The following is a 23456-nucleotide window of genomic DNA, read 5'->3' as shown; positions in this document are numbered from 1 at the left end:
CCAGGGGGCAGATGCTCAATGCAGGAGCTGCCCCTTGGTGGTCAGTGCACTCCCACAGGGAGAGCGTGCTCAGCAGAAGCCTGGCTCACGGCTGACAAGCGCAGTGGGGGTGGTGGGAGCCTCTCCCACCTCCGCAGCAGTGCTAAGGACCCCTCCGAGGGGTCCTGGACTGTAAGAGGGTGCAGGCTGGACTGAAGGACCCTCCCCACCCCCAGTTTATGTGCACTGGGCCTCTAGTAATTTTAGAATAGTATTAGTCACAAAATATACCAACAGTTAGTTATATACAAAAGAATAGACTATATAGTCATCAACTCATCAGGGTAGAATTTTTTTTAAGTATGAGATTTTTAATTTTAATTATTTCAAGATACCTATATAAAGGCTTCACCTTTGTATCATAAGCAACCTAGGTTTTCCTAAATGATGAGCAATCTTACTTATTCTGACTTTAACTACCCAAGCAGTGTTCCCCATATGATCTTGAGGTGTTAGGACTAACACTGAGGAGTCAAGAAAGCAACTGTCCCCAAAAAAAGCACCTTCAAATACAGTCATATGTTAAAGGGAATATTAGAATAAAGTAAAAGGAAACCAAACTGTCTCTCAGATACCACGTAGGTCTTAAAATCATTCTGGAATGCTGAGTTGAAATTGTAATTTGATTAAAAAGTGTCAAGGCAACATTATTTAGAAAATATAACCATTTCTAACTGGTAAGTGTAGGTTTGCTAAATAGCTTCAGTAGTCTTTAGAGACCCTTACAGAAAAGGATACAAAATTTAGCAAACAAAACTATGCCATGGTGCCAGTTAGGGCATACTATTATATTCTAAAAGCATGAAAGCAGATAAAAAGAACTTGTAGGTTGGTATGACAAGTCCAGAACAGAGACTGAACTGACAGCATTGAAAGAAGATAGGTCAAAGAATGAAATCACTGTGTGTGGAGGAGGTGGGAGGGTCTTGCAAACCCATGATATGCAATACCTGATAAACAGGAATTCTTTAAATGTAAAGCAGATCATCAAAATACTAAAAAGGCTACCCCATTCCTCTCATCAATCAATAGTGTTTTGAATTGCTTTTACCAAAAGAGGAGACAGATTTTCCTATACTTTGTTGTTTGATTTCACTTCTGATTAAGTTGTTACTCAGTTGTCCTGGCTTAGAAATAAAACGACTGTCCGCAGAACACAACTAAATCAAATACTCTACACTCCACACATGAATATTTTCCATCTTGAAAACAAAAGAGCACTCTCCTTTAGAGGAGGGAAAAGGAAGCAGGAAATGGGAAAGATAAACAGAAATCAGATATTATCTAAAACTGTTGTATCAATTTATAGTAATATTATTTATAAATATGGAGATATGTTCCAGAAGAAACAGCTTAAACGTTTAAAATGATCGTCTCAGCCAAAACCGGTTTGGATCAGTGGTAGAGTGTCGGTCTGCGGACTTTAAGTTCCCAGGTTCGATTCCGGTCAAGGGCATGTACATTGGTTGTGGGCACATCCCCAGTAGGGGGTGTGCAGGAGGCAGCTGGTCAGTGTTTCTCTCTCATCAATGTTTCTAGCTCTCTATCTCTCTCCCTTCCTCTCTGTAAAAAATCAATAAAATATATTTAAAAATAAGATAAAATAATAAAATAAAATAAAATAAATAAAATAAAATGATTGTCTCTGCCCAAACTGGTTTGGCTCAATGGATAGAGCGTTGGCCTGCTGACTGAAAGGTGCCAGGTTCGATTCCGATCAAGGGCATGTACCTTGGTTGTGGGCACATCCCCAGTAGGGGGTGTGCAAGAGGCAGCTGATCGATGATTCTCTCTCATCGATGTTTCGAACTCTCTATCCCTCTCTCTTCCTCTCTGTAAAAAAATCAATAAAACATATTTTAAAAATAAAATTAAAAAAAATAAATAAAATTATCATCTCTGGGGATGAGAAAGGGGAAAGAGGAGTGGGAGACTCGTTTTAAAAGTTTTCTTTTATGCGCCTATATTGTTAAAAGTCACAACCCCAAACCCCACTCAGTCTCACATCTCCCTCCAGCAAACACCTATCTCTACCTCTCCACTCCTTTCTTTGTCAAGCCTCTTGAAACACCTAGTATATATGTTGACCTCTTATTCACTACTGTGTTCCCAGTGCCTACGGGATAAATGAAGTTTCTAATCCACCCCACAGCTGGTGTGGTGCCTGGGACAGATCCTAAGCCAATGTGAGCCAACGATGGGAAATAGGGGGACAAACGGTTTGGAGAAGCTGATATGTAATCCAGTATATGTTAACAAGTGATAGTAACAAATACACCCTATACTATCACCAAAGTCTCAGGGTAGGACCTAAATATCATTACTCCTGCCACACCTGATAGGTTTAAATTATCTGTATTATATCACCACCAATGCTCTCTGTCTCTACTTCAAACACTTTAGGGGTTGACTTATTCATTCAAGGCATACTTTTGAACTTCAGCCAACTGCTAGGCAATGTTCTTATAATTATGAGAATAAGTTTCCCATCCAAAATCCTACCAGAGAGAAAGACAGTAATCAGACAAGTAAACAAAGTAATTTACAGGACTGTGATGAAGGGAGGGGACAGCTAAGAGGGACAGAGGCAGCATCTACACTAATAAAAGAGAAACATACAAATTACCATCACTCTGCTACACCCAACAGCCAATCAGAGTGAGTATGCAAATTAAACAGAAAACATGTCAGCAGCCCCCAACCCTTCTCTGATCTGGGCCTGTGGGAGTAGAAGTCAGGTGCCAGTGCCTGAGGGTGGCTGCAGACGAAGAAGTCGCCTGCCCCATGATCCCAGGCCGCATCCAGTTGGAGAAGTCGCCGCATCCCACTGCATTCAAGAGAGGATGGAGAAGCTGCCTGCCTGCGGTTCAGGTGCCAGCACCTGCAACTGGCTAGAGCACATGTGTCAAACACAAGGCCCGCGGGCCAAATCCGTCCCGCCAGGCCTTGCAATGTGGCCCGCACCACGCTGTCATCACTGCACTCCGCTGCGTTTCCATCACAATGACAGTTTATGACTGTTCAGTAAACCATTCCGCCTGCGATTTAGGCTGGATTTTAGATTTTGGCCCCTTCTCTGATTGAGTTCGACACCCCTAGGCTAGAGCCTGGCAGACTGAGAAGCCGCCCGCCCAGCAGTCCCAGCCACCAGCACCTCTGGCTGGCTGTGGCCTGGGAGATGGAAAAGCCGCTCACCCTATGGTCCTGGGCTGCAGCACAGGCAAAGCCACCTGCCCACCATTTCCTGCGGCTGCAGCCGGCCTGGGTGCCTATGGTCGGCTGGAGGAGGGACTCCTGGGTCCCTAGTGCAGGGCTGAGGCAGAGGCGGTTAGGGGCAATAGAGCCAGCAGGGGAGCAGTTAGACATGATCAGGTTGGCAGACAGAAGAAGTTAGGGGCAATCAGTCAGGCAGGTGAGCAGTTAGGAGCCAGCAGTTCTGGATTGTGAGAGGGATGTCCAACTGCCAGTTATCCCATGAGGGGTCCCAGATTGGAGAGGGTGCAGGCTAGGCTGAGGGACACCCTCCTCACCCCCATTTTTGTGCACCAGGCCTCTAGTGTTTTAATAAAATGAGCGGGAAAGACTAGCATTTGAGGTGAAGACTAAAGACTGAAAAGCTAAGGGAGAAGTTGAGGAACAGGAGGCTAGAAAGAAGGAACAGAATGTGCAGGAACCCTGTGGCAGGAGATAAACAGACATATTCAAGGCACAGAAAGAATACCTGCATGATTAAGGTGTAGTAAGTGAGGAAAAGAGGAGTACAAAACAAGGCCGAAGCCTAGCCGATTTGGCTCAGTGGATAGAGCGTCAGCCTGCAGACGGAAGGGTCCCAAGACATATACCTTGGTTTCAGGTTCCTCCCCTCCCCTGGTCAGGGCACATGCAAGGGGGCAACCAATTGAAGTGTTCTTTTGCATCAATGTTTCTCTCTGTCTTTCCCTCTCTCTTCCACTTTCTAACAATCAATGGAAAAATATTCTTGGGTGAGGATTAAAAAAATAATAATAAAATAAACAAATAATATTTTTTTTAAAAACAAGGGAGAAATCATCATGAGGTCTTTGGTTAAGAGCCTGAATTTTAAACACAGTGGAAAGCACTGGAGGATGTAAAGCAAAGTAATGATATTATGTAATTAAAGTTTTAAAAAGAAGACTCTGACTACTACAAGAATGGACTGTATGAAAGTAATGATGGAAAAACAAGTCTTAAGGCTGCTGCGGTAACCCAGGCAAGGGATGAGCTAAGGCCTGGGGTAGCAGGTGGTAATGGGTAGATGTGAAATAGAACGAGGCCTTCATTTACAGGGGGCAAGATTCTCAGTGCTTATTTTATTTTTTGATCGCTCTGACTGGTAAAACTCTTCCTCTTATTAAGCTAAAATTCACCTCCCAGTCATTTGTATCTCTTGGAGACAAACGTTCAATTCCAAGTACAGCTGACAGCTCTTCAAATCTTTGAAAATGACTTCGATCTCCCAGCATCTCCACCAATTTCTTAAGCAATGCTCATAAAATAAGATGGTTTTGAACTCCATCCAAGTACAAGTTACTGTCTTCTGATCACCAGTTGTTTACCACGAAATATTTGTGGGACAAGGGTAGAGTAAAACAGGATGAGAAAGGGGTAGGTAGGTACAAAAAAAGTACCACGGCTGTGGACAGCTCTAACCTAAACAATCCATATAGCGAGGGCGTTTTAAGTCACTCCTGGATCTTGAGTTGTATAGTTTATCCTGTTTCTAGTGTCATTACAGGAATCTACGGGCACGATGGTTGGGTAAGTGCATGAAACCTGCTCTGCACACCCAGGAGTTCTCTTTTCAATGCAGAATGTTTCCTGAGCCTTTAGCCTCAAAAATGCAGAGCTTGCCTCTCAGTATAAAGCTGTCTTCGCCCAACACAAAAGTTCTCTGGGTGCTTTCACGGAATACCCTTGCTGCAGGCCCAGAACCGACCCGCCTCAAACCTGGCTTCAGGCTTCACTCCAAGGAGAATGGGGCTGAGCCACATCCAGTGGAAGACCGCTTCGCTGGCCGGCCGCACAAGGGGGTCGTCCCTCCCAACCACCCGCGAGTAAGGACCGGGGCCCGACGGCCCCACGTGGTCCATCTCAGGAGGATTCGAACGAAGGAGAACTCCTCGGGGTCCCAGAAGGACCCAGAAGCACCGCGGGTCCGGGCACGGGGGTGTGGCGGGAGGGATGCCGAGTCGGGCGGCCTGGTGCGATTCCCCCGAACCCGACGGGGTCCAGGGCAGAGAGGCCCGGCCGGACTGCCAGCCCCCGGCCCGGGAGTGGACCCTGGGCAGCGAGCGGCCGCACAGGCCGGGGCTCCGCCGGGAGGTGCCCAGTCACCGGCCCTGACTCAGCTAAAAGCCGGCATGGCGGCTCCTCCCTTTGGGCGCCCGCTGCGGTCGCACTCACCGGCTGAGGTGATCATGGCTGCGCCCTGCACTCGCCCGCCTGTTCACTCGCAGTCCGGGCTCCGCAGTGTGTCTGTCAACTCAGGACCCCAGGCTCCGCCGCGCCTCCTCACTGCCGCGGTGCGCTGCTCAGTCAGTCGCCAGCTCGGGCCGCCGGTTCACTTCTCGCTCAGGACCCCGACCGCCCATGGGCTGTCCACCGTCCTGCCTGCCGCCCCGGCACAAGTCCTCCTCCGGCCTACGCCTTTCGCGCCACCGCCTACGCCCCGGCCTGCGCGAAAGGATGCACAGAGAGCTTCATTGTTTTCTCTAACCCCTTTTTAGGTCAGAGCTCTCCCAGGGTGTTGACACTCGTCGGCACCTGGGATCAGGCCTCACAATGGCCACGCCTAGAAAGAGGCCCCTCCGCCGTCACCCGCCATTGCTGAGAAAGGGCTTTGAGGGGAAGTGCGAGCGGTGCGTGCTGCAGTGCCACCTGCTGCGTGGGGGTCTCACTGCAGCGCCCACCCTTCCAAGCCTTTGGGGGCTAAGGATGTGGCAAAGACCGTTTTCTTTAAAAAGTAATAATAATAATAATAAAAACTTTAAAAAGCAGAACCCCCTCCAAAAAAAGCAGAACCCGTCTTCAAAAGAAAGCCTCACGAAAATACTTCATTGTAAGGAATCCATCATTACTTTATTAAAATGTTGAACAACAGATGTTTATATTTACGTTTGGAATAGTTAATACTGTACATTTACATGTTTGAAAAATCGTAAGTATAAAAAGATATACTGTGAAAAGTGTTCCAAACGTGAGTAGTGGGGGAGAGTCTTCCATTTTTGCTTTCCATCTGTCTGGTTCCTCTCCCCACCCCCTTCCCCCTTAGCGATGGGCTCTTGATTTTTAATATATCTTTAGAAATTGGAAATGGCAGTTGTGATTGCCATGTGCAGTCTTATACCAGCTTCAATGGCCATCTTACCTTAATAGTACTAAAGAAAGCATTGACAAATACTAGTGGCAAATGATGGCATTTAAAGTCACTAGCCTTGCATTTAATTGGACAATAATCACTAACGCTTAGTTTTCAAAACACTGGAACTTAGTGGCACAAGTCAATGTTTTGTGGTTGATAACAGATTTGAGTGTATGTGCGGATTTTTGAAAAATGAGTGTTCTTGCCAAAACCGGTTTGGCTCAGTGGATAGAGCGTCAGCCTGTGGACTGAAGGGTCCCAGGTTTGATTCCGGTCAAGGACATGTACCTTGGTTGCCGGCACATCCCCAGTAAGTGTGCAGGAGGCAGCTGATCAGTGTTTCTCTCTCATCGATGTTTCTAAGTCTCTATCCCTCTCCCTTCCTCTCTGTAAAAAAATCAATAAAATATATATTTTAAAAATGAGTATTCTTAAGCTATAGGTGTTAAAGTATATCAAATGTAATTATTAAACGAGTTTGAAGAGCTCCTTTTAAACAGATTGAATGTTTGGGAGTATCATTTTACAGAGGCACTTTGAACAATCCCTCCAACAGACACTCATGTTCCTCAAATTCAGAGAAATCACAAACAAAAGGTAACAGGTAATGGAAATGAATGGAGCAGGAGTACAGTAAGAAAATGCCAGCTCAGCAAGATAGTGGATTGCAACTGACACTTATGAAAGCCGTAGGGGATGGTGACAAAATGAAGAGTGAGAGTAGTGACTACTCAGCTCCTGCAGCATTGCCGTGCAAAAATGCAGGGCTGTTGCTGTGAGAGCTATGATTCTTCCAAGAAAAGCCCCAAATTGGAATTTCATGTGAAATCTTATGAATTTGTAAAGTTGGCAAATGATAGACAAAATGGCTGAAGGTGACCAAAAGGTACAAACTTCCAGTTAAAAGTCCTGGAGATGTACAGCCTGGTGACTACAGCCAACAATACTGTACTGTATATTTGAAAATTGCTTCGAGAGTAAATCTTAAAAGTTCTGATCACAATAAAAAAAAATTGTAACTATATGCAGTGATGGATGCCAACTAAACTTATTGTAGTAATTGTTTTTCAAAATATACATATACATATACCATCTCATTGTGTTGTATGCAAAAAACTAGCACAATGTTTTCCTGGCTGGCGCGGCTCAGTGGTTGAGCATTGGCCTATGAACCAGGAGATCATGGTTCAATTCCTGGTCAGAGCACATGCCCGGGTTGCAGGCTTAATCCCCAATAGGGGGCATGCGAGAGGCAGCAGACCAATGACTCTCATTGATATTTCTATCTCTCTTCCGCTCTGAAATCAATAAAAGACATTTAAAAAACATAACGTTTTATGCCAATTATACTCAATTAAAAGAAATGTTGGCAACTTATTAAAAATGTTTTAAAGTGGAGAGCTGGCCACTTTGCCACCTTTGCTCTTCAAAGAGAAGACATTTCCTATGGGAGGACAATCATGTCTCTGGCATGGATGCTGTGCTTGTAATCACCCCAACCTCATTTGAGCCCCATTGAGGCCCCTCTCATCTTGGGAATGCTGCTTTCTCGCCTAGATGGCGGCCCATATGTGTGCCTTCTCCCATTCTGCACTATTTAACCAGAGCAACCTTTTCAAAACTCAACCTTAACTACTGCCTCTGCTACTTGAAAACCTCAGCTCCATCTCGGGCTCTAATCCTAATGCTTCATTCTTCTGTGTTTTTGTCCACAGCTGTCTTCGCACTCCCTGTTCTCCTGTGGGAGATCGATGTATTTATTGCTATGGACAAGATAGTGACTCCTAACATGTACTCCTGCAGCCTTGCCCTGCCTCCTGAGCATTAGGCTCACACACCTACCAGACATGTCTGCTTGATGCTTCTTAACCTCAGAGCTGCACAGACTTCTCCATGCCTCCCAGCCCACCCACCATGTCCCCTGCCTGGATCTCAGTGTGGGGAAGGGTATCCATCAGTTATGGAAGCAGGACCCTAAGAGGCACCTTGATCTGGTTTGAACCAGATCTGGTCTCCTTAACATTTCTCAGACCAGCCCAGTTCCCATGTCGCTCCGTTACTCGCTGGTGGCCTTCCCCTCTTCTTTCTTTTCCAGCTGCAACAGTTTCCAGCAGCCTGGACTTCCTGTCTGCTCTCTCACAAGTCTCCAGTCCACTTTCACAGCCAGCCAAAAGCATTACCGGGAAACAGGAAGGCAAGGAGCCTCTCCTCAGGCTCCTCTGGGGCTTTCACCCAACCCTGCTTACCTTCCATGTTCATGTCCCTGGCTTGCCATGCTTCATCCATCCAGAACTATGTGACTCCCAGAGCGGCCATGAGGCTATGAATCTTGTTTTTGACCTTGGTACCTGCTCTTTCTTCAGTCTTCAAGGATTTCCTCCCTCCCCCCCTCCCACCTCTGTCTAATATGACTTGTCTTGAGTCTCAAACAGCACCTCCTCCGGGAAGCCTTCCTTGCCTACCCCACTATGTGTTCTCTTACAGCTTTTACCCCACTACAGCTAGTCATGTCTTTGTCTATGTTCCAACGGAACAAGGAAGTACTCGAGGGCTGTCAGTTAGTTATTGACACAAGGCTAGAATTCAGATCTAAGTTTCAGAAACCCCTGCCCTTTCCCAGACAAACTATTTTCAGCAAAGACTTGGGACTTAGTAAAACACAGAGAGAATTCTTACCAAGTGCTCTGTATATAAACAACTACCTCCCTCCAATTTTAGGAGCCCAAACAAGGACAGCTATGGGCTCACACAAGTAGGGGCTTGGTCAGGGCCTCTGTAAGGGCAAAGGGAGGAACTGTTCTTTGCCCCTGTGCCCACCTCCAACAGGATTTCAGTTCTGAGCTTTTGCCCCAGCATCTCCAGGACCCCGTTGTGGCGCCCTCTAGTGGTCATGGTGCTCCACAGACGATGAGGAATTCGGGAAGTGGTGTTCGCCTTGTGAGCACCAACTCCTACACCCGAGACCCCTAGCCTCCTGGCATTTATTTATTTATTTATTTATTTATTTATTTACTTATTTAATTTTTTTTATTTTTTCAAAAATATATTTTATTGATTTTGTACAGAGAGGAAGGGAGAGAGATAGAGAGCTAGAAACATCAATGAGAGAGAGTCATCAATCAGCTGCCTCTTGCACACCTCCCACTGGGGATATGCCCGCAACCAAGGTACATGCCCTTGACCGGAATCGAACCCGGGACCCTTCAGTCCCCAAGCCGACGCTCTATCCATTGAGCCAAACCGGTCTCGGCTAATTTAATTTTTTAATTAAATTATTATCTGTGTACATATTTTACCATTGCCACCCCCCATACATACCCACCCTCCCCAGAGTTTTGTGTCCGTTGGTTGGCCTCCTGGCATTTAAACCCTGGGCCACAGGAGGCCTCAGCCAAACTGTCAAAAATCAGGCTTGATTGCTTTTTGAGCTACAGTGCGACGAGGCACACAGAGCGGGTGTGGGAGCCAGGAGACGCTGCTCTGTCACTTAGCGCTGGTTGTGGCCCTGAGGTCGCCGAGCCTTGCTGTAGAGGGGCAGGTCCATCTTCCTGGCAAGGCTGCTGAGAGGGGAAGTGCTCTCTTCAAGGGTCTGGCATAGAACAGTGCTCAATAAACCTCAGATCTTATGTCACGGGACTGGCCAGGCTGCTGCTTGAAGCATTTATTCATGCCAGAAGAAAAGTGCAATGCAGCTGGTGACATAGGCCTCCCTCCCCACCTTGGGTGCTTGGTGGGAGTGAAACACCTGGCCAGTGTTGGAATCGGCCTCGGCTCACTGAGGCACAGAGAGACCCAGGAAGCCATAAGACGCTGGCCTTTCCTTCCTTTAAGGATCATGCTCAAGAAGGCAACTCCTATCCGGAAGGTTGCCCTGAGTGAGTTGATCCTGGAAGTCACTGTCCTCACCTTGCCCAGGGTCTGGATGACTAACCACCTCTGGGTAAGTGCCAGAGGTGGGAGGGGCCACAATGAACCCCCAAGGCAGGCCTCCAGCACGTTTCCAGTGCTCCAGACCATCACTGCGGCACCCCCATCGCCGCGAGCCACAGGTGAACTCAGGAACGGATTTGTTGTTGTTTCGAATCCTCACCCCAGAGTATTTTTCTATTGATTTTTAGAGAGAGTAGAAGGATGGGGGAGAGACAAAGAGAAACAGCAATATGAGAGAAACACTTAGATTGGCTGCCTCCCACACATGCCCTGACCACACATTTGATTGGGGATTGAGCCTGCAGCCAAGGTACATGCTCTACCAGAATCAAACCCAGGACCCTTCTGTCCAAGGCCCAATGCTCTATCCACCGAGCCAAGCCGGCTAGGGCAAAAACTGTTTTATGTTTAATTTTGTTTCATTGAAATTTAAGACTGATAACCAATTCAGTTATAGGGAAGATTTTAAGTATATTTTGAAACAAACTGAGGATGTGAATCTATTTTCTCAACTGAAAATTTAACAAAATCTAGACAGACCACGTATTTTGGATAAAAATTTAATATTTGAATTGGGCTCTAGGTGTAAAATTCTCACAGGATTTCAAAGATTCAAATGTCTCATTTTTTCCCCTTAATATTTACAGATGAAAAACTATTTTTTAAAATATATTTTATTGATTTTTCACAGAGAGGAAGGGAGAGGGACAGATAGAGTCAGAAACATCGATGAGAAACACCGACCAGCTGCCTCCTGCACAACCCCCACTGGGGATGTGCCCGCAACCAATGTACATGCCCCCAACCGGAATCGAACCCGGGACCCTACAGTCCGCAGACCGACGCTCTATCCACTGAGCCAAATAGGTTTCAGCTGAAAAAACTATTTTGGACATATTGGGCTAAATAAGAGATATCATTAAGATTATTTCACCTGTTTCATTTTGTTTTTCCAATGTGGCTACTAGAAGACCTAAAGCTACATGCGTGCCTGGCGTTAGGTTTCCCTTGGGCAGGGCAGGTTTAGTTTCGCCCCAGGTCTTGTTCCTTCTGACCGCCCACTCAGGCCAGGCCTTTGGCCGGCTTCTCCGTCTCGCCTGCTTGGGTTCTGGCACAAGTTCAGACCAGACCAGGTGTAGAGGCTGAAATGAAACCCACTCCTGTCAGGGAGCAAGGGGCTGGGAGCGGCTGTCCCGGCAGCCAGGACCTCTGGAGCTGGCTGTATACTTGGGGGCAGGTGGTCAGGGGGAGAGTAGTTTGGGGTTGGGGCAATGATCCGAGGCAACACCCCACTCTGCGAAGACCTTGGCACTCAGTGAGGGAGAGAAGAAAGTCAGGGTGACAAGAAAGGAACCCAACATCTACAACCAGGACTCAAAATGAGGGGCCTGGTTCTGTCTGGGGTAAGAGGGGTTTGTTTAGACCACAGTTTGGGGGTGCAGGTTTGCCTTGGTTTTGGCTTGACAACCTAGGAACTCCTCTTGTGTGGCCAATCTTGGAGAGAAATACTTTGAGAGAAACTGACACTAATATTATAAGGGGCTCTCTGAGACTCTGTTAAGGCCATTTTATCGCATGAAACGTGCGTGTGCACACGCAAACATATACTCCCTGTTAACCACCGAGCTAAATACTATCTTTTTTTTTTTAAAAAATCTCTTTTTAAATACTTCCCAGCACCAGCCGGTAAAGTTGCAGAGATGTCCCTCAGGGCGGTGCTCGTGGACCTTCAGGCTAGACTATTTCAGAGCTTCCCGCCATTTGCCCAGAAGCCCGGCTCCCAAGACAGAAAGGGGAAGAGCCGTTGTGTTTGCATTAGACAGCAGTGAGGCACCGTTCGGTTTTATTAGGTCTAAGGAATCATCTATTCAAGCCAGAAGCAGTTCAACTGCCTTGTTAGAAAGATTAGTACCAAGAGCCCAGACTGTGACCCGCCGGGGGCCCCTGGTCAATGGCTCCCGGCACCACTAACCCAATCCTGGGCCTCCACTCCCAGACAGGCCCACCCCAGAGTTCAGGCCTTGTAATGGTCACTGAGGAGGAGGCCTAACACCAAGGTCAATCCAGCACCCAACTCTTCTGTCTGCTAGACAAGAGGAAAGGACGCTGCTTATCTTAGCCGTGTGCCATGGAAGCCCAGAGGGGCCTGGGAGGATGGCAGTCCAGTCCTTATCAGTTGGGAGGCAGAACCCAATCTTAGTCAACAAAGAATATTCACAGGAAATACTGAAAGTGGTGAAAAAATGTGCACACCACCCTTTGTACCAGAGGCTTGCAAACTCAAATGCCTCCCAGGGCCAGGACCAGGCAGCGGGCTTATCTCAGTGAAGTGCAGTAGAGGGGAGGGTGAGAAAGGGACTCCAGTGTGTGGGGGAGGAATTATAGCACACCCCTCCCCGCTCCCTGAAAACAAGCTTTTTATGTGCAATCCCCCAAGTATCAAATATTGGCAACAAACTCCTGAGTTTTTAAACACAGCGGAGGCTTCTGCCTTTCAACTTCTGCCTTAGACTTTTCTACCCTCCCCCGACCAAATAACAAAATTCCAACCAAATCATTACAAAGAAATTAATGGATAAATAGGAAAATAGAGCAGCTCTAACAATACCAGTCCCCATATTTTACAACGACATCAACAGTAATTCATTGAGTCCATTCTTGGGCAGAAGGCAGTCAATTGGGTCCTTCTACTGGAGAGATATTTTTGCATTATTAAAATGACACATGCTGTCAAACCACCCCAAATTAAGATGTCATCCGACCTGCCCTCACACCCGTAAGGATTAGGCTCCCTGTCGCAGAAAAGAAACTGAGCCACAGAGCAGCGAGGGTCCTCTTTTGCATCACAGAGCCCCACAGCCACAGGCTTGCCAGTCCACATTTTGGCACTATCACAGTTATTTTGGCAGAAATAACTCAAGGAAGTTATGCAGCACCTGCCAGAACGCTGGGCAAACAGTAGGCACAATTGCATGTCTGCCGAGTGAGTCACGCATGAATGAATGAATTTAACTACTTCCCGATAGTACTTCCTACCAGGGAAAATCAGAAATTCCAGAGACTGGATTTCTCCTGGCGGGCAAGGAAGACAAGGGAGGTAAGGCAGAGCTCCTCCTCTGAGTGAACAGGTGGTCTTCCTGGCTTTTAAAGGAACGTCATTGACCCTGTTTGACTCATAACCAGAGAAAAGGGGATTCTGCACTCGGCACCTCTGGGCTGGGTCGGCTTTGGCCTTAGGTCAGGAGCTGAGGTTGAGAGCAAGTCCTACGCCCTGGTATTAATCCATAACCCAACTTCCCTTCTGCTTGGTGCCTTATTCTCAAAAGAACTTGGCACAGAGAGTCAATGGCAACGTGAGGAAGAAAGACCGCTCTTTCTTCTCATGGCTGTGCAAGGCTATTTCTGTCCTGGGCCAGCAGCACACAGAGCATCTTGCTCTGGCCCCCAGGCCCCAGACCCCCAGGCTTCCAGGTGGCAGTGCAGTCTTTATTCTGACTTGCTCAGGAGCCAAGGTCCCAGGAACCCCAACCCTCCTGCTCTGGAGGGCTCTTCCTAGAATTTGACAAGGGGAAGAGATTGGCTCATCCAATATCTCAAAGTGGAACAATTCTGTTTTTGGAGCTTGCCCTACACAATTCGAGGTGCCCACTAAATGCCAGGGGTGCCCCACAGTCACAGTGAAGCCACACACACACACACACACACACACACACACACACACACACACACTTCCAGTGCTGTGTGCAGGTGGGTAGCCTGTCCCCTGGCTGAGTGACAGGTCTAAGAGCTCCCCTCTTCCTGTTTGATAACTCCTGGTCCAGAGTTCTTTCCAGCTGCATGTGAAGTGATGGATGCTCATGCACACAACCACGGTTGCCCCAGCACCACAGAGCCTCAAAGTAAGCCGCCCTCTGTCTCAGTGGCACAGAGAAACCAAGGCGCAGAGAGAACAAACAACCTCACTGAGACCAGAGTGACCACACTGGAGGTGGGGGAGGGACCCAGTTCCCAGAGGATACATTTTCCCAGGCCTGGCTTAGCTGAGTAAGTCGAGCTGCCTCGCTGGTAACTGTCAACTGGGCAATTCCCTGGAAGGTGGGGCTTCGTAGTGACTGCAATCCCAGGGTCAGCGTGGAGGCCTGGGGGCGCAGTGAGGAGCTGCAGCAGCCCCCCCCCCCGGGGCCCAGACTTCATCTGGAGTCTCCAGTGGGCTCGTCGGGTGTGTGGGCAGCTCGGTCACAGGCTCCCGACCCCTTTCCAGGATCCTCACAGTCTCCGTTGGGAAGTATGACTGTCAGCGCCAGCTCCTCCTCCGGTTCCCGGAAGTTACCTGCAACACAAGAGAGGGAATCACCCAATCAGAAGGTAGAGACTATGAGTGAGTAAGCTAGGAACCAAAGGAAGGAAATTGGCCCCAGTGACTATCTACTCAAAAAAACACAGCAAAAACCATATCAAAAACCTTAAAAATGTACATACCCTTTGACCCAGCAATTCCACTTCTAGGATTTTATCCTAAGGAGATAATTAGGAATAATTAGTGGAAATGCTGCAGTGATCTTGCTACCAGACTACGGATGAAACAACACGAGGATGGCCCCTCAGAGAGAAGGAAAGATCCTGAGTCCTTGGTGGGGTCACTGGGCCCCTGAATCAGCGGGCTCTGACGCTGAATCACCTAGTGAGATCGTGAGTGTCTGTGCGGCTTGTGCTAGTTGAGTCACGGTTTCTTGATCTGTAACTGAATTCAATTACATCCTAATTGATTTGAAGTCCAACAAAGGGATTGAGTGAAATTAACTGATTCACCCATATAATGGGATTCAGGCATTCAAAATGATGTCTAAAGTTTCTTGAATTACACACACACACACACACACACACACCCCACACACACAACTGCAAGTGACATTGGGGAAATCTGAATATCAAGATCTGTAGATTATTTCAATGTCAATATCCCAAAATGATGATGGAGAGGTCTAAGTTAACATTTTTTGCAATCAAAAATTTTAAATACCTGATGCAGATTTTATATACTATATAGAAGCAAGTTTATTAAAATTTAAATAGTACAAGGAGATATAGACAGATGGTTGGGCAGAATGGGTCTACTCCAAATAGGAATTTGTATTTGCCTTTGAGTGATGGGATTAAGAGAATGCTTTATAAATATTTGTGTTCCTTCTTCTGTTCTTGTTGAGCTTTCCAATAGAATTCTCAGATGGCCTCAAAGATCCCTACCCTTTGGTATAAACCCATCCTGCATAATCCTCTCCTTTGAGTGTGGTGAGACCTGTGAATATGATTAGTCACTCCCTTGTTTGGGCCCCTTCTATGACAAAGGTGTCAGAGAGTCACTCCTGTGGTTATGTTACATGGTAGGAGCCCAAGGAGTCCCTGCCCACTGAAGGAGCACCTGAGAGGAGGGAACTCTCAGAGCTGACAGTCAGCAAGAAGGCAGGGCCTTCAGTCCTACGGTGGCAAACAAATGAATTCTGCCAGCAATCAGATGAACTTGAAAGAGGATCCAGGCTCCGTCAAGGCATGAGCCTGCCCACAGTGAGGCAGCTTTGGGAGCCCCTGAATGGAAGGCCCCACTAAGCTGTGTCCTGACCCTGACCCTTGGAAAGTATAAGAGGATAAATGGGTGTTGATTTAAGCAGCTCAGGCGCCCATAATGACATTTTGGTCTATGAGGTTATAGTGGAGCGGAAAAACCCCCATTGCTCCGAAGCAGAGGAGCAATAGGCTATCCCTAGGCACGTAGCAGGCTACGCCATCCAGGTTTGTATAAGTGCACTCTGTGACGTTTGCACAGTGACAAAATCGCCTAGGATGCATTTCTCGGATCATATCCTAGTAGTTCAGCAGTAAACAATTGTCAGTCCTCTCTGGGTCACAGCAAACTAAGCCTATGGAGTACCTCTGTGGATCTCACTTTCTTTTCCTTCTCCCTCACCTCCCCTTAGCAGCCTGATGATTCTACCCTAGAAATGGCTCCGGGCTGGTGAGCTCCTTCCTCTCCAATCCAACACTGCCCCCCTTGGGCCAGGCCCCTCATCGTCCCTCCTGGGACTATGCAGCCCCTCCTAGGTGGGTCTGCTTCTGGTGGCTCCCTGCTCCTCCCGTCCAGTCACCTCTCTAAACACAGCCCTAGTCTCCGCGGCCTTTGCTCAGAAATCGCCAGGGTCTCAACTCTCTGCTTCAGCCTCAGCTCTCAGCAGTCTCCTTCTGCACCTCACCCCTGGCACTCTTGAAAGGGGTCCCTTTTCGGAGCATGACATTACACTGTTAAGCCTTTGTTCATGATGCTCCCTCTTCAAATCTTCCCATTGCTGACTAAGACAATCCCTTGACACCCCCTCACTTGCTCTGTGAGACCATGGGTCTGACTCCACGTGCCTTGCCATGTCAGAGACTCCTGGGGCTAGAGCCCTGTGATCAGGCCGGTGTGCTGACCCCTGGTGGCCGGGGCACCTCACACACTGCTCACTCTCACCCTGAACACATGGTCAGTGCTCCATGGATGTCAGTCCTCTCTCTCCCTAAGGTTCCTGTGCATGTGACCACTCTCTTAAACCCAAGCACGTGGCCCTGAGCCCAGGAGCAGGAAGCAACTCACTCACCCTGAGCGGGACCACTGGGGGAGGTAGTGGCATCCGGGTCCTTCCCCCGGCTCCAGGGACCCCAGGAGAAGCACGCCAACAGCACCGGGAGGCCCGGTCTCTCCCAGGCTCCTTCTGCTAAAAGGAACACAAAGTCCCAGAGGCAGCAGGTCACATGGTGCTTGACACAACTGAGAGGTTTTCAGTTAAGCAAACCAAGAGCTTCAACTATTAACTGCCCTAGTTTCAACTGTCTGATTAGAAACAAAGATTCTGATTTGCAAAAAGGGGAGGAGTTTTTGTACTTGAAAAAACAAACAAACACAAACACAAACAAACAGCCCTGGCCATACAGCTCAGTTGGCTGGAGCATCGTCCTGTACACCAAAAAGTTGTGGGTTTGATTCCAGTCAGGGCACAAACCTAGGTTTCAGATTTAATCTCTGGTCAGGGTGCTTTATATAAGGATTGCATTATATATATTATATCATTTCACCCTCACAAAAACTCTATGACGTAGGTACCATGTTGGGGAAATTACCTTGACAAGAATGACAGGATATGAACTACAATTACATAGCACCAAAGAAAAGATGCAAGGAGCAGTAATTTCCCCCTGCTTTTTAGTTCAAACTATTTCTTACTATGAAAAGGCTTAATCTTTTTAAATAATCACATACAAAACACTTATATGTTGATTCTAGTTTCCTTATTATAGTATCACCCAAGTGATGTACGGATCACTTAAGAGCCCCAACTATATGGAATAAGGTAACTGCAATGGAGTTTTTTTGTTTTTTTGTTTTTAAACACACACAAAACAACTCCAGGAAGCCAAAGCAAAATCGGTGTTCATTTTTCTTTACTTTGGGCTTATTTACTCTTAATTCAAACCCAGTTCTAAAAGACTGGATTCCTAGTTTTTCAACCCAATGGCAGCTGGATTAGGCATAAACTAGGTGAGAAGGAGGGCATGTAAAAAGGCAGTAAATCTAAAAGTATAAGAATAACCATGAGGCCGAGACCTGTTTGGCTCAATGGATAGAGCGTCGGCTTGGGGATGAAGGGTCCTGGGTTCGATTCCGGTCAAGGGCATGTACCTTGGTTGCGGCCATATCCCCAGTAGGGGGTGTGCAAGAGGCAGCTAATCGATGACTCTCATCGATGTTTCTAACTCTCTATCTCTCTCCCTTCCTCTGTACAAAATCAATAAAATATATTAAAAAAAAAAAAAAAAAGAATAACCATGAGGCAGTGAGGAAGGGGACTGGGAGACTTAAAAAAGCCATACGCAATTGCTAGGAAAACCTTAGCATCATGAATGTGTGAGTGGTGCTGCCCACTGCAAAAGCCCAGACAAAATTAGTGGACAAATAAATTAGTGGACAATAATCATGCTCATAACCTGTGGTCATTAGCAAAAGGTTTCATATTGTTTAGCGTGTTTTTATTTTAATGCAGTAGAGATCAATTTAGTGTTTAAAAAGAGGCAAGGGTTCTGCATGCCTGGCAGGTAATGGGAAATGGGAATATATCGGTGATTAAATGCACAAGGAAAAGTGCCAAAGCCATTGGTAAGAAACTAGAGACTGGAGGTAAGTTTTGGGATTTCATTTCTGAACTTGTAAAGGAATAAGGGAGAACAGGAAGACTTCTTGGAGGAGGAAGTCCAGTTCTGAATGATGAAATGGGGTTGGTCAGGTGAGGAGGTGGAATGAAAGAAAAGGCCTTGAAAGAAAGAAAGAAAGAAATAAGAGAAAAAAATAAGAGAAAGAAAGAAAGAAGAGAAAGAAAGAAGAGAAAAAAAGGAAGAAAGAAAAGGCCTTTAAGACTTTCATCCCAGGCAACTGCAATGTGTATACAAAAGCTTAGGAGGCCAGAGCAAGCTTGGCTTCGGGGAATTAAAAGCTATTTCCTGGGCAATGGGAGAAGCTAAGGGCTCAGAACTTTCCAGGCACCAGCTCATTGGGGGTGGGGGAAGGTAGAAAATTTCCTCCCAGGGGGCCAGGTCAGCAATCAGAATGACAGTCCACCTCAGGATGTTCCCTGTCTTCCAGGATGCAGGCTGTGGAGTTTCAGATGCAGCAGAAAGGGCTGTGGGCATGGGGCAGGCAGGGGGGGGGGGGACGGGAGAGGTTAGGGCAGGTTCTTATGGATGGCCTGCACCTAGCAGGCCAGGCTGGCAGGTAGGTCTGTGACTTTTGTGACATCAGAGGTACCAGGTCTCCTTGCTGGGACCCCCCGCCCCCCAAGTCTGGCACCTCCGGGTTGCTGATTTACACAGCAGTGTCCAGGTAGGCAGAGCACAGCAGCCTCTGTCTTCAAAAGAAAGTTTGGCAGAGAATGGAGGGAAGACTAGAGGGCCTGGAGAAAGGCAGGAGCTGGCGGTGGGGGAAGCAGGAATTGCAAAGAATGCTCCGATATCTCCCAGCTTTGCCAGATCCAGCTGTACTTAATGTCTGTATTTTAACCCGAGGACACCGGAAAGCTCCTGGAACACCTTGTGTACCAGGAGGGAGGAGCTTCTGACTCTGTGGATGGCAGCAGAAAAAGACCCTCACTCGGCTCCGCAGACTGCAGGAGAGGGAAGGGAGGTGGCACTGCAGTGGCTGCACAACCAGGGCGGGTAGCCAAGAGGAACTAGAAAACTCCGTGTCCGCATTCAGTCCCTCACACCCTTTCCCCACACCTCCAAGTCCCAGCACCTATTCCTTTTGCCTTCTTCCTAGGACCCGTGGCGCTTACACACCGAGCCTCCTCCGCCTCCCCACCTTCCCACCTTAGCTGCGCAGCGTCCTAGGAGCTAGGAGCTCCAGGCACCACCAATCCCCTCCCTCCAGTCCTAACTCGGTCCTAATCCCTCCTTGAAATTTGTGCAACCCAAGGCTTTCCTATCTCTTCCCATTCCTCTCCCCTCTTATCTTCCCCCAGGCCCCCAGATCCCAGATCTTTGACCAGCCCAGTAACCCCTCTAGCTCCATCAACTCCCCTTGCCTTCTGTTCGTTCCCTCGGCTTTCCCGAGCCACTGTCCCTCCCCATGCTTTCAGGATCCTCCCGGGGCAAACTCGCCCCCTGGCCCAGGGCCTGCTCCGTGCTAGCTGAGAGGACCAATGCTAGGCACCTCCCCTCTCGGGGCCTCAGTTTACCTCGGTGCACCAGCGGGCTGGCCTAAAGAGTTCCAACTTCGGGGCCCTGCCCCAGCCACCGCCCGCCTGCGCCCCCCGGGCCTTGCGTCCCCTCACCTGGTCGCGCGGGCCCGGCTGCTTGCAGGGCCCTGCTGGCGGCGGCCTGGACGGCCAGGCTGGCGGCGGGGTGGCCGGGGCAGTAGGTGGCCGCCTGCACCGGGCCTCCCACCTGGCGGCCGAACACGGTGCGCAGCAGCGCCTCCAGGAGCCGCAGCATCGGCGCCGCCGCGTCCTCGGGCCCCGCCTCGGCCACCAGCACCCCGACCAGCGCCGCGCCGGCCACCCGCCGGTCGCGCACGTCGCGCAGCATCTCCCGCAGGCGGCGCCGCGGCTCCCGGGCGGCCAGCGAGGACGCGCGGCACAGCACGAAGACCAGCGTGGAGCGGATGGCACGCGCCCCGGCCGTGCCGGGCACCCACCGCGCCCCGCGCGCCCCGGGGCCGGCGCCCTCGGCCGCCGCGTCGCCCGGCTTGCGCGCGGCCGGCTCCGGCGGGAAGACGGCGCGAGCGAAGTCCCGCAGCAGCGCGCGGCTCTGCTCGCGCTCCCACAGCTCGCCCACCAGCAGCACCTGCCCGCGCCCGCCCGCCGCCTCCACCAGAGCCGCGAACGGAGGCTCCGGCCGCGCCGCCGGGAGTGCGGGCCGCGCCGCCAGCGCCTCCAGCTCGCGCTCCATGCCCGCCGCCGCTAGCCCGGTGCGGCCGCAGCTACAGCCCCGCCGCCCGCCACCGCCCGCCACCGCCCGCCTTCACCCCGGGAGGACACGCCCCCAGGGCCGGGCCGGCCCGACCCCCCGCCCGCGGGCCCGGCTCTCCGCGCTCCGGCCGGCTGCTGGGCTGGCGGCAGAAGCTGTGTCCCCCAGCCTCCCCGGGGCCTGTTGGGGAAGGGGGCACACTGAGCCCTGCGTTCGCTCCTCCAGCCACCCAACAAATACTTATTAAGCACCTACTAGGTTCAGGATAGCAAAAGGGGGAAATGATCACGTGAACAAATATATCCCTCCCAAGTTAATTTTGAGACCTGGAGCAGATGCGTCTGAGGAATCTATAGGGTGTTGGGATAGGAACCTGTGGAGCCAGGGCCTGCCCCAAACAGTGCTGCTTTGGGGTGATGGTGGTGGTAGTGGGCACCAGAGAAGGGGTAAGGAAGGGAGAAAAGCAAGGAAGCAGGGGTTTCTTTTATTCTGTCATTTACCACCCCCTCCCCTCCCCACTAGGGGCCTTCAGCATTTAACAAAAAAATGAATTGAGGGCACATTATTTCAGCAAATACTTATTACTGGCAGGAATACCTTTCCTTTAAGGGTCTAGGTCAGTTTTGTGCAACAGACCATTCTGAGAAGTGCTTTAATCTATCTGTACTGTCCAATGCAGTAGTCACTAGCCACCCGTGGCTGTTATTGATAGCGTGAAATCTGGCCAGTAAACCTGAGGAAGTGAGTTTTACATGTTATTTTATTTAAATTAAATAGCTGCATGTGGCCAGTGGCTGCGTCGTTGCAGTGATGGTCGAGGCTCTTTACTTCCCATCTATTATACCAAAGGCCCTTTAGGTCAATAACCTATTAATACTCAGCTCTCACCTTTACCATAAAACTCTCAATCCGCTGGTCTAGTTACCCTCTGGCCTGCCTCCTATACTTACAATGAATCATCTCTTGGAGAATTTGTATGTCCATTCAATAAAACAAACCTTTGTTGAGCACCTTTAAAAAAATATATAGTTTTATTGATTTCAGAGAGGAAGGAAGAGGGAGAGGGAGAGATAGAAACATCATTGATGAGAATTATTGATTGGCTGCCTCCTGCATGCCCCCTACCCAGGAACCCGGGCATGTGCCCTTGACCTGAATGGAACCTGGGACCTTTAGCATGCAGGCTGACGCTCTATCCACTAAGCTAAACCGGCTAGGGTGGGCACCTTTTGTGTGTAAGCAGTGGGGATTCAAAGATGCACAAGTACTCTTGCCCTAAGACTGATCATCCAGCAGTCGTTTTAGCCAATGTTTGTGGGAAGGACCCTATATTTTTGTTAACATGACCTCTTGCCTCTGTGTACCGGCTTTGCCCAGGCAGAGAATCAGAAGCTTGGGTGGGAAAAGCCCAAGAGTAGAAGCAAGAAGCCCTGGACTGAACTCAGGGATGGATTCCAGCACCTGCTCAGTGATTCAGTTGCTCAACCTATATTTACTGAGGATCACATCTGTATTCTAGGCAGCTGGATGGCAGAGGAGTAAGGAAGGAACAAAAATCAGATTGAGTTGAGATTTCTTTTTAAAAAAATATATTTTATTGATTTTTTTTTTTTTTACAGAGAGAAAGGGAGAGATAGAGAGCTAGAAGCATCGATGAGAGAGAAACATCGACCAGCCGCCTCTTGCACCCCCTTTCACCCCCCACCGGGGATGTGCCCGCAACCAACGTACATGCCCCTGACTGGAATCGAACCTGGGAACTTTCAGTCCGCAGACCGATGCTCTACCACTGAGCCAAACTGGTTTCGGCTGACTTGAGATTTCTTAACAGCAACACTGGCCTTAAGGTAGTTGAATAATATTTAAAACTGAGGTTTTTAATATATATATATTTTTTATTGATTCTTTACAGAGAGGAAGAGAGAGGGACAGAGAGTTAGAAACATCAATGAGAGAGAATCATCAATCAGCTGCCTCTTGCACACCCAAAACCGGTTTTGGCTAAAACTGAGTTTTGATTTCTAGTTAAATTATCAGGTATTCAAAGGATGGGAAGGTTTATCACATAGAGTCCCTCTTTGAAAACACTTTTAGAGAAAGCACTCCAACATGAAGAGAAATCAATACTATAGGTGTGCTCAACAATAGTGAGAAGAATTAAATCACTTTTTAAAAAAATATACTTTTATTGCCCTACCTGGTTTGTCTCAGTGGATGGAGCATTGACCTGCGGAATGAAGGGTCCCAGGTTCGACTCCAGTCAAGGGCATGTACTTTGGTTGTGGGCACATTCCCAGTGGGAGGTGTGCAGGAGGCAGCTGATTGATGTTTCTAACTCTCTCCCTCTCCCTCTCCCTTCCTCTCTGTAAAAAAAAAAATCAATAAAATATATTTTAAAAAATAAAATATACTTTTATTGATTTCAGAGAGTAAGGAAAAGGAAGAGGAAGATAGACACATCAATGATGAGAGAGAATCATTGATTGGCTGCTTCCTGCTTGCCCGCTCCTTCCTGCTTGCCCCCTTCCTGTGGGTTAGGGATTAAGCCCACAATCCGGGCATGTGCCCTGCCGGAAATCAAAGTGTGGTCTCATGGTTCATACGTCCACACTAAACCACT

General features: G+C 48.6%; 2 protein-coding genes and 1 long non-coding RNA gene across 7 annotated transcripts in view; all 3 read right to left on the bottom strand.

Annotated features, from left to right (window-relative positions):
* PSMD1 (proteasome 26S subunit, non-ATPase 1) overlaps positions 1-5649 on the bottom strand; it is a 78298-nt gene extending 72649 nt beyond the window's left edge. The window contains exon 1 of one of the 2 annotated variants that reach the window (XM_036421444.2): positions 5464-5649. In XM_036421444.2, the coding sequence (XP_036277337.1) occupies positions 5464-5479 (16 nt within the window). In that variant the 5' untranslated portion in view covers positions 5480-5649. The remainder of the gene's footprint in view (positions 1-5463) is intronic. The other variant, XM_036421443.2, reaches the window with a different exon arrangement.
* Positions 5650-12003: 6354 nt separating this feature from the next.
* LOC123650962 lies at positions 12004-23117 on the bottom strand. Its single transcript, XR_006740520.1, has 2 exons — positions 23064-23117; positions 12004-12949 (listed from the first exon to the last, which is right to left on the bottom strand). It is a non-coding gene; the product is annotated as an uncharacterized LOC123650962 (long non-coding RNA).
* CUNH2orf72 (chromosome unknown C2orf72 homolog) lies at positions 12167-20855 on the bottom strand. Of its 4 annotated transcripts, XM_036421459.2 has the most exons (4): positions 20203-20855; positions 16981-17097; positions 14831-14866; positions 14540-14681 (listed from the first exon to the last, which is right to left on the bottom strand). In XM_036421459.2, exons 1-3 carry the CDS (start codon positions 20816-20818, stop codon positions 14862-14864), a joined length of 738 nt encoding a protein of 245 aa, XP_036277352.1. In that variant the 5' UTR covers positions 20819-20855; the 3' UTR covers positions 14540-14681; positions 14831-14861. The 4 variants fall into 4 exon arrangements, with proteins under 4 accessions (XP_036277349.1, XP_036277350.1, XP_036277351.1 ...); XM_036421456.2 differs by lacking the exon at positions 14831-14866 and having other exon boundaries at positions 12167-14681; XM_036421457.2 differs by lacking the exon at positions 14831-14866 and having other exon boundaries at positions 12167-14681; positions 16981-17094.
* Positions 23118-23456: the final 339 nt, after the last annotated feature.

This window comes from Pipistrellus kuhlii, unplaced genomic scaffold (genome assembly GCF_014108245.1).
Source record: "Pipistrellus kuhlii isolate mPipKuh1 unplaced genomic scaffold, mPipKuh1.p scaffold_m20_p_7, whole genome shotgun sequence".
NCBI classification, from domain to species: Eukaryota; Metazoa; Chordata; class Mammalia; order Chiroptera; family Vespertilionidae; genus Pipistrellus; species Pipistrellus kuhlii.
This window is presented reverse-complemented; position numbering and strand designations above follow the sequence as displayed.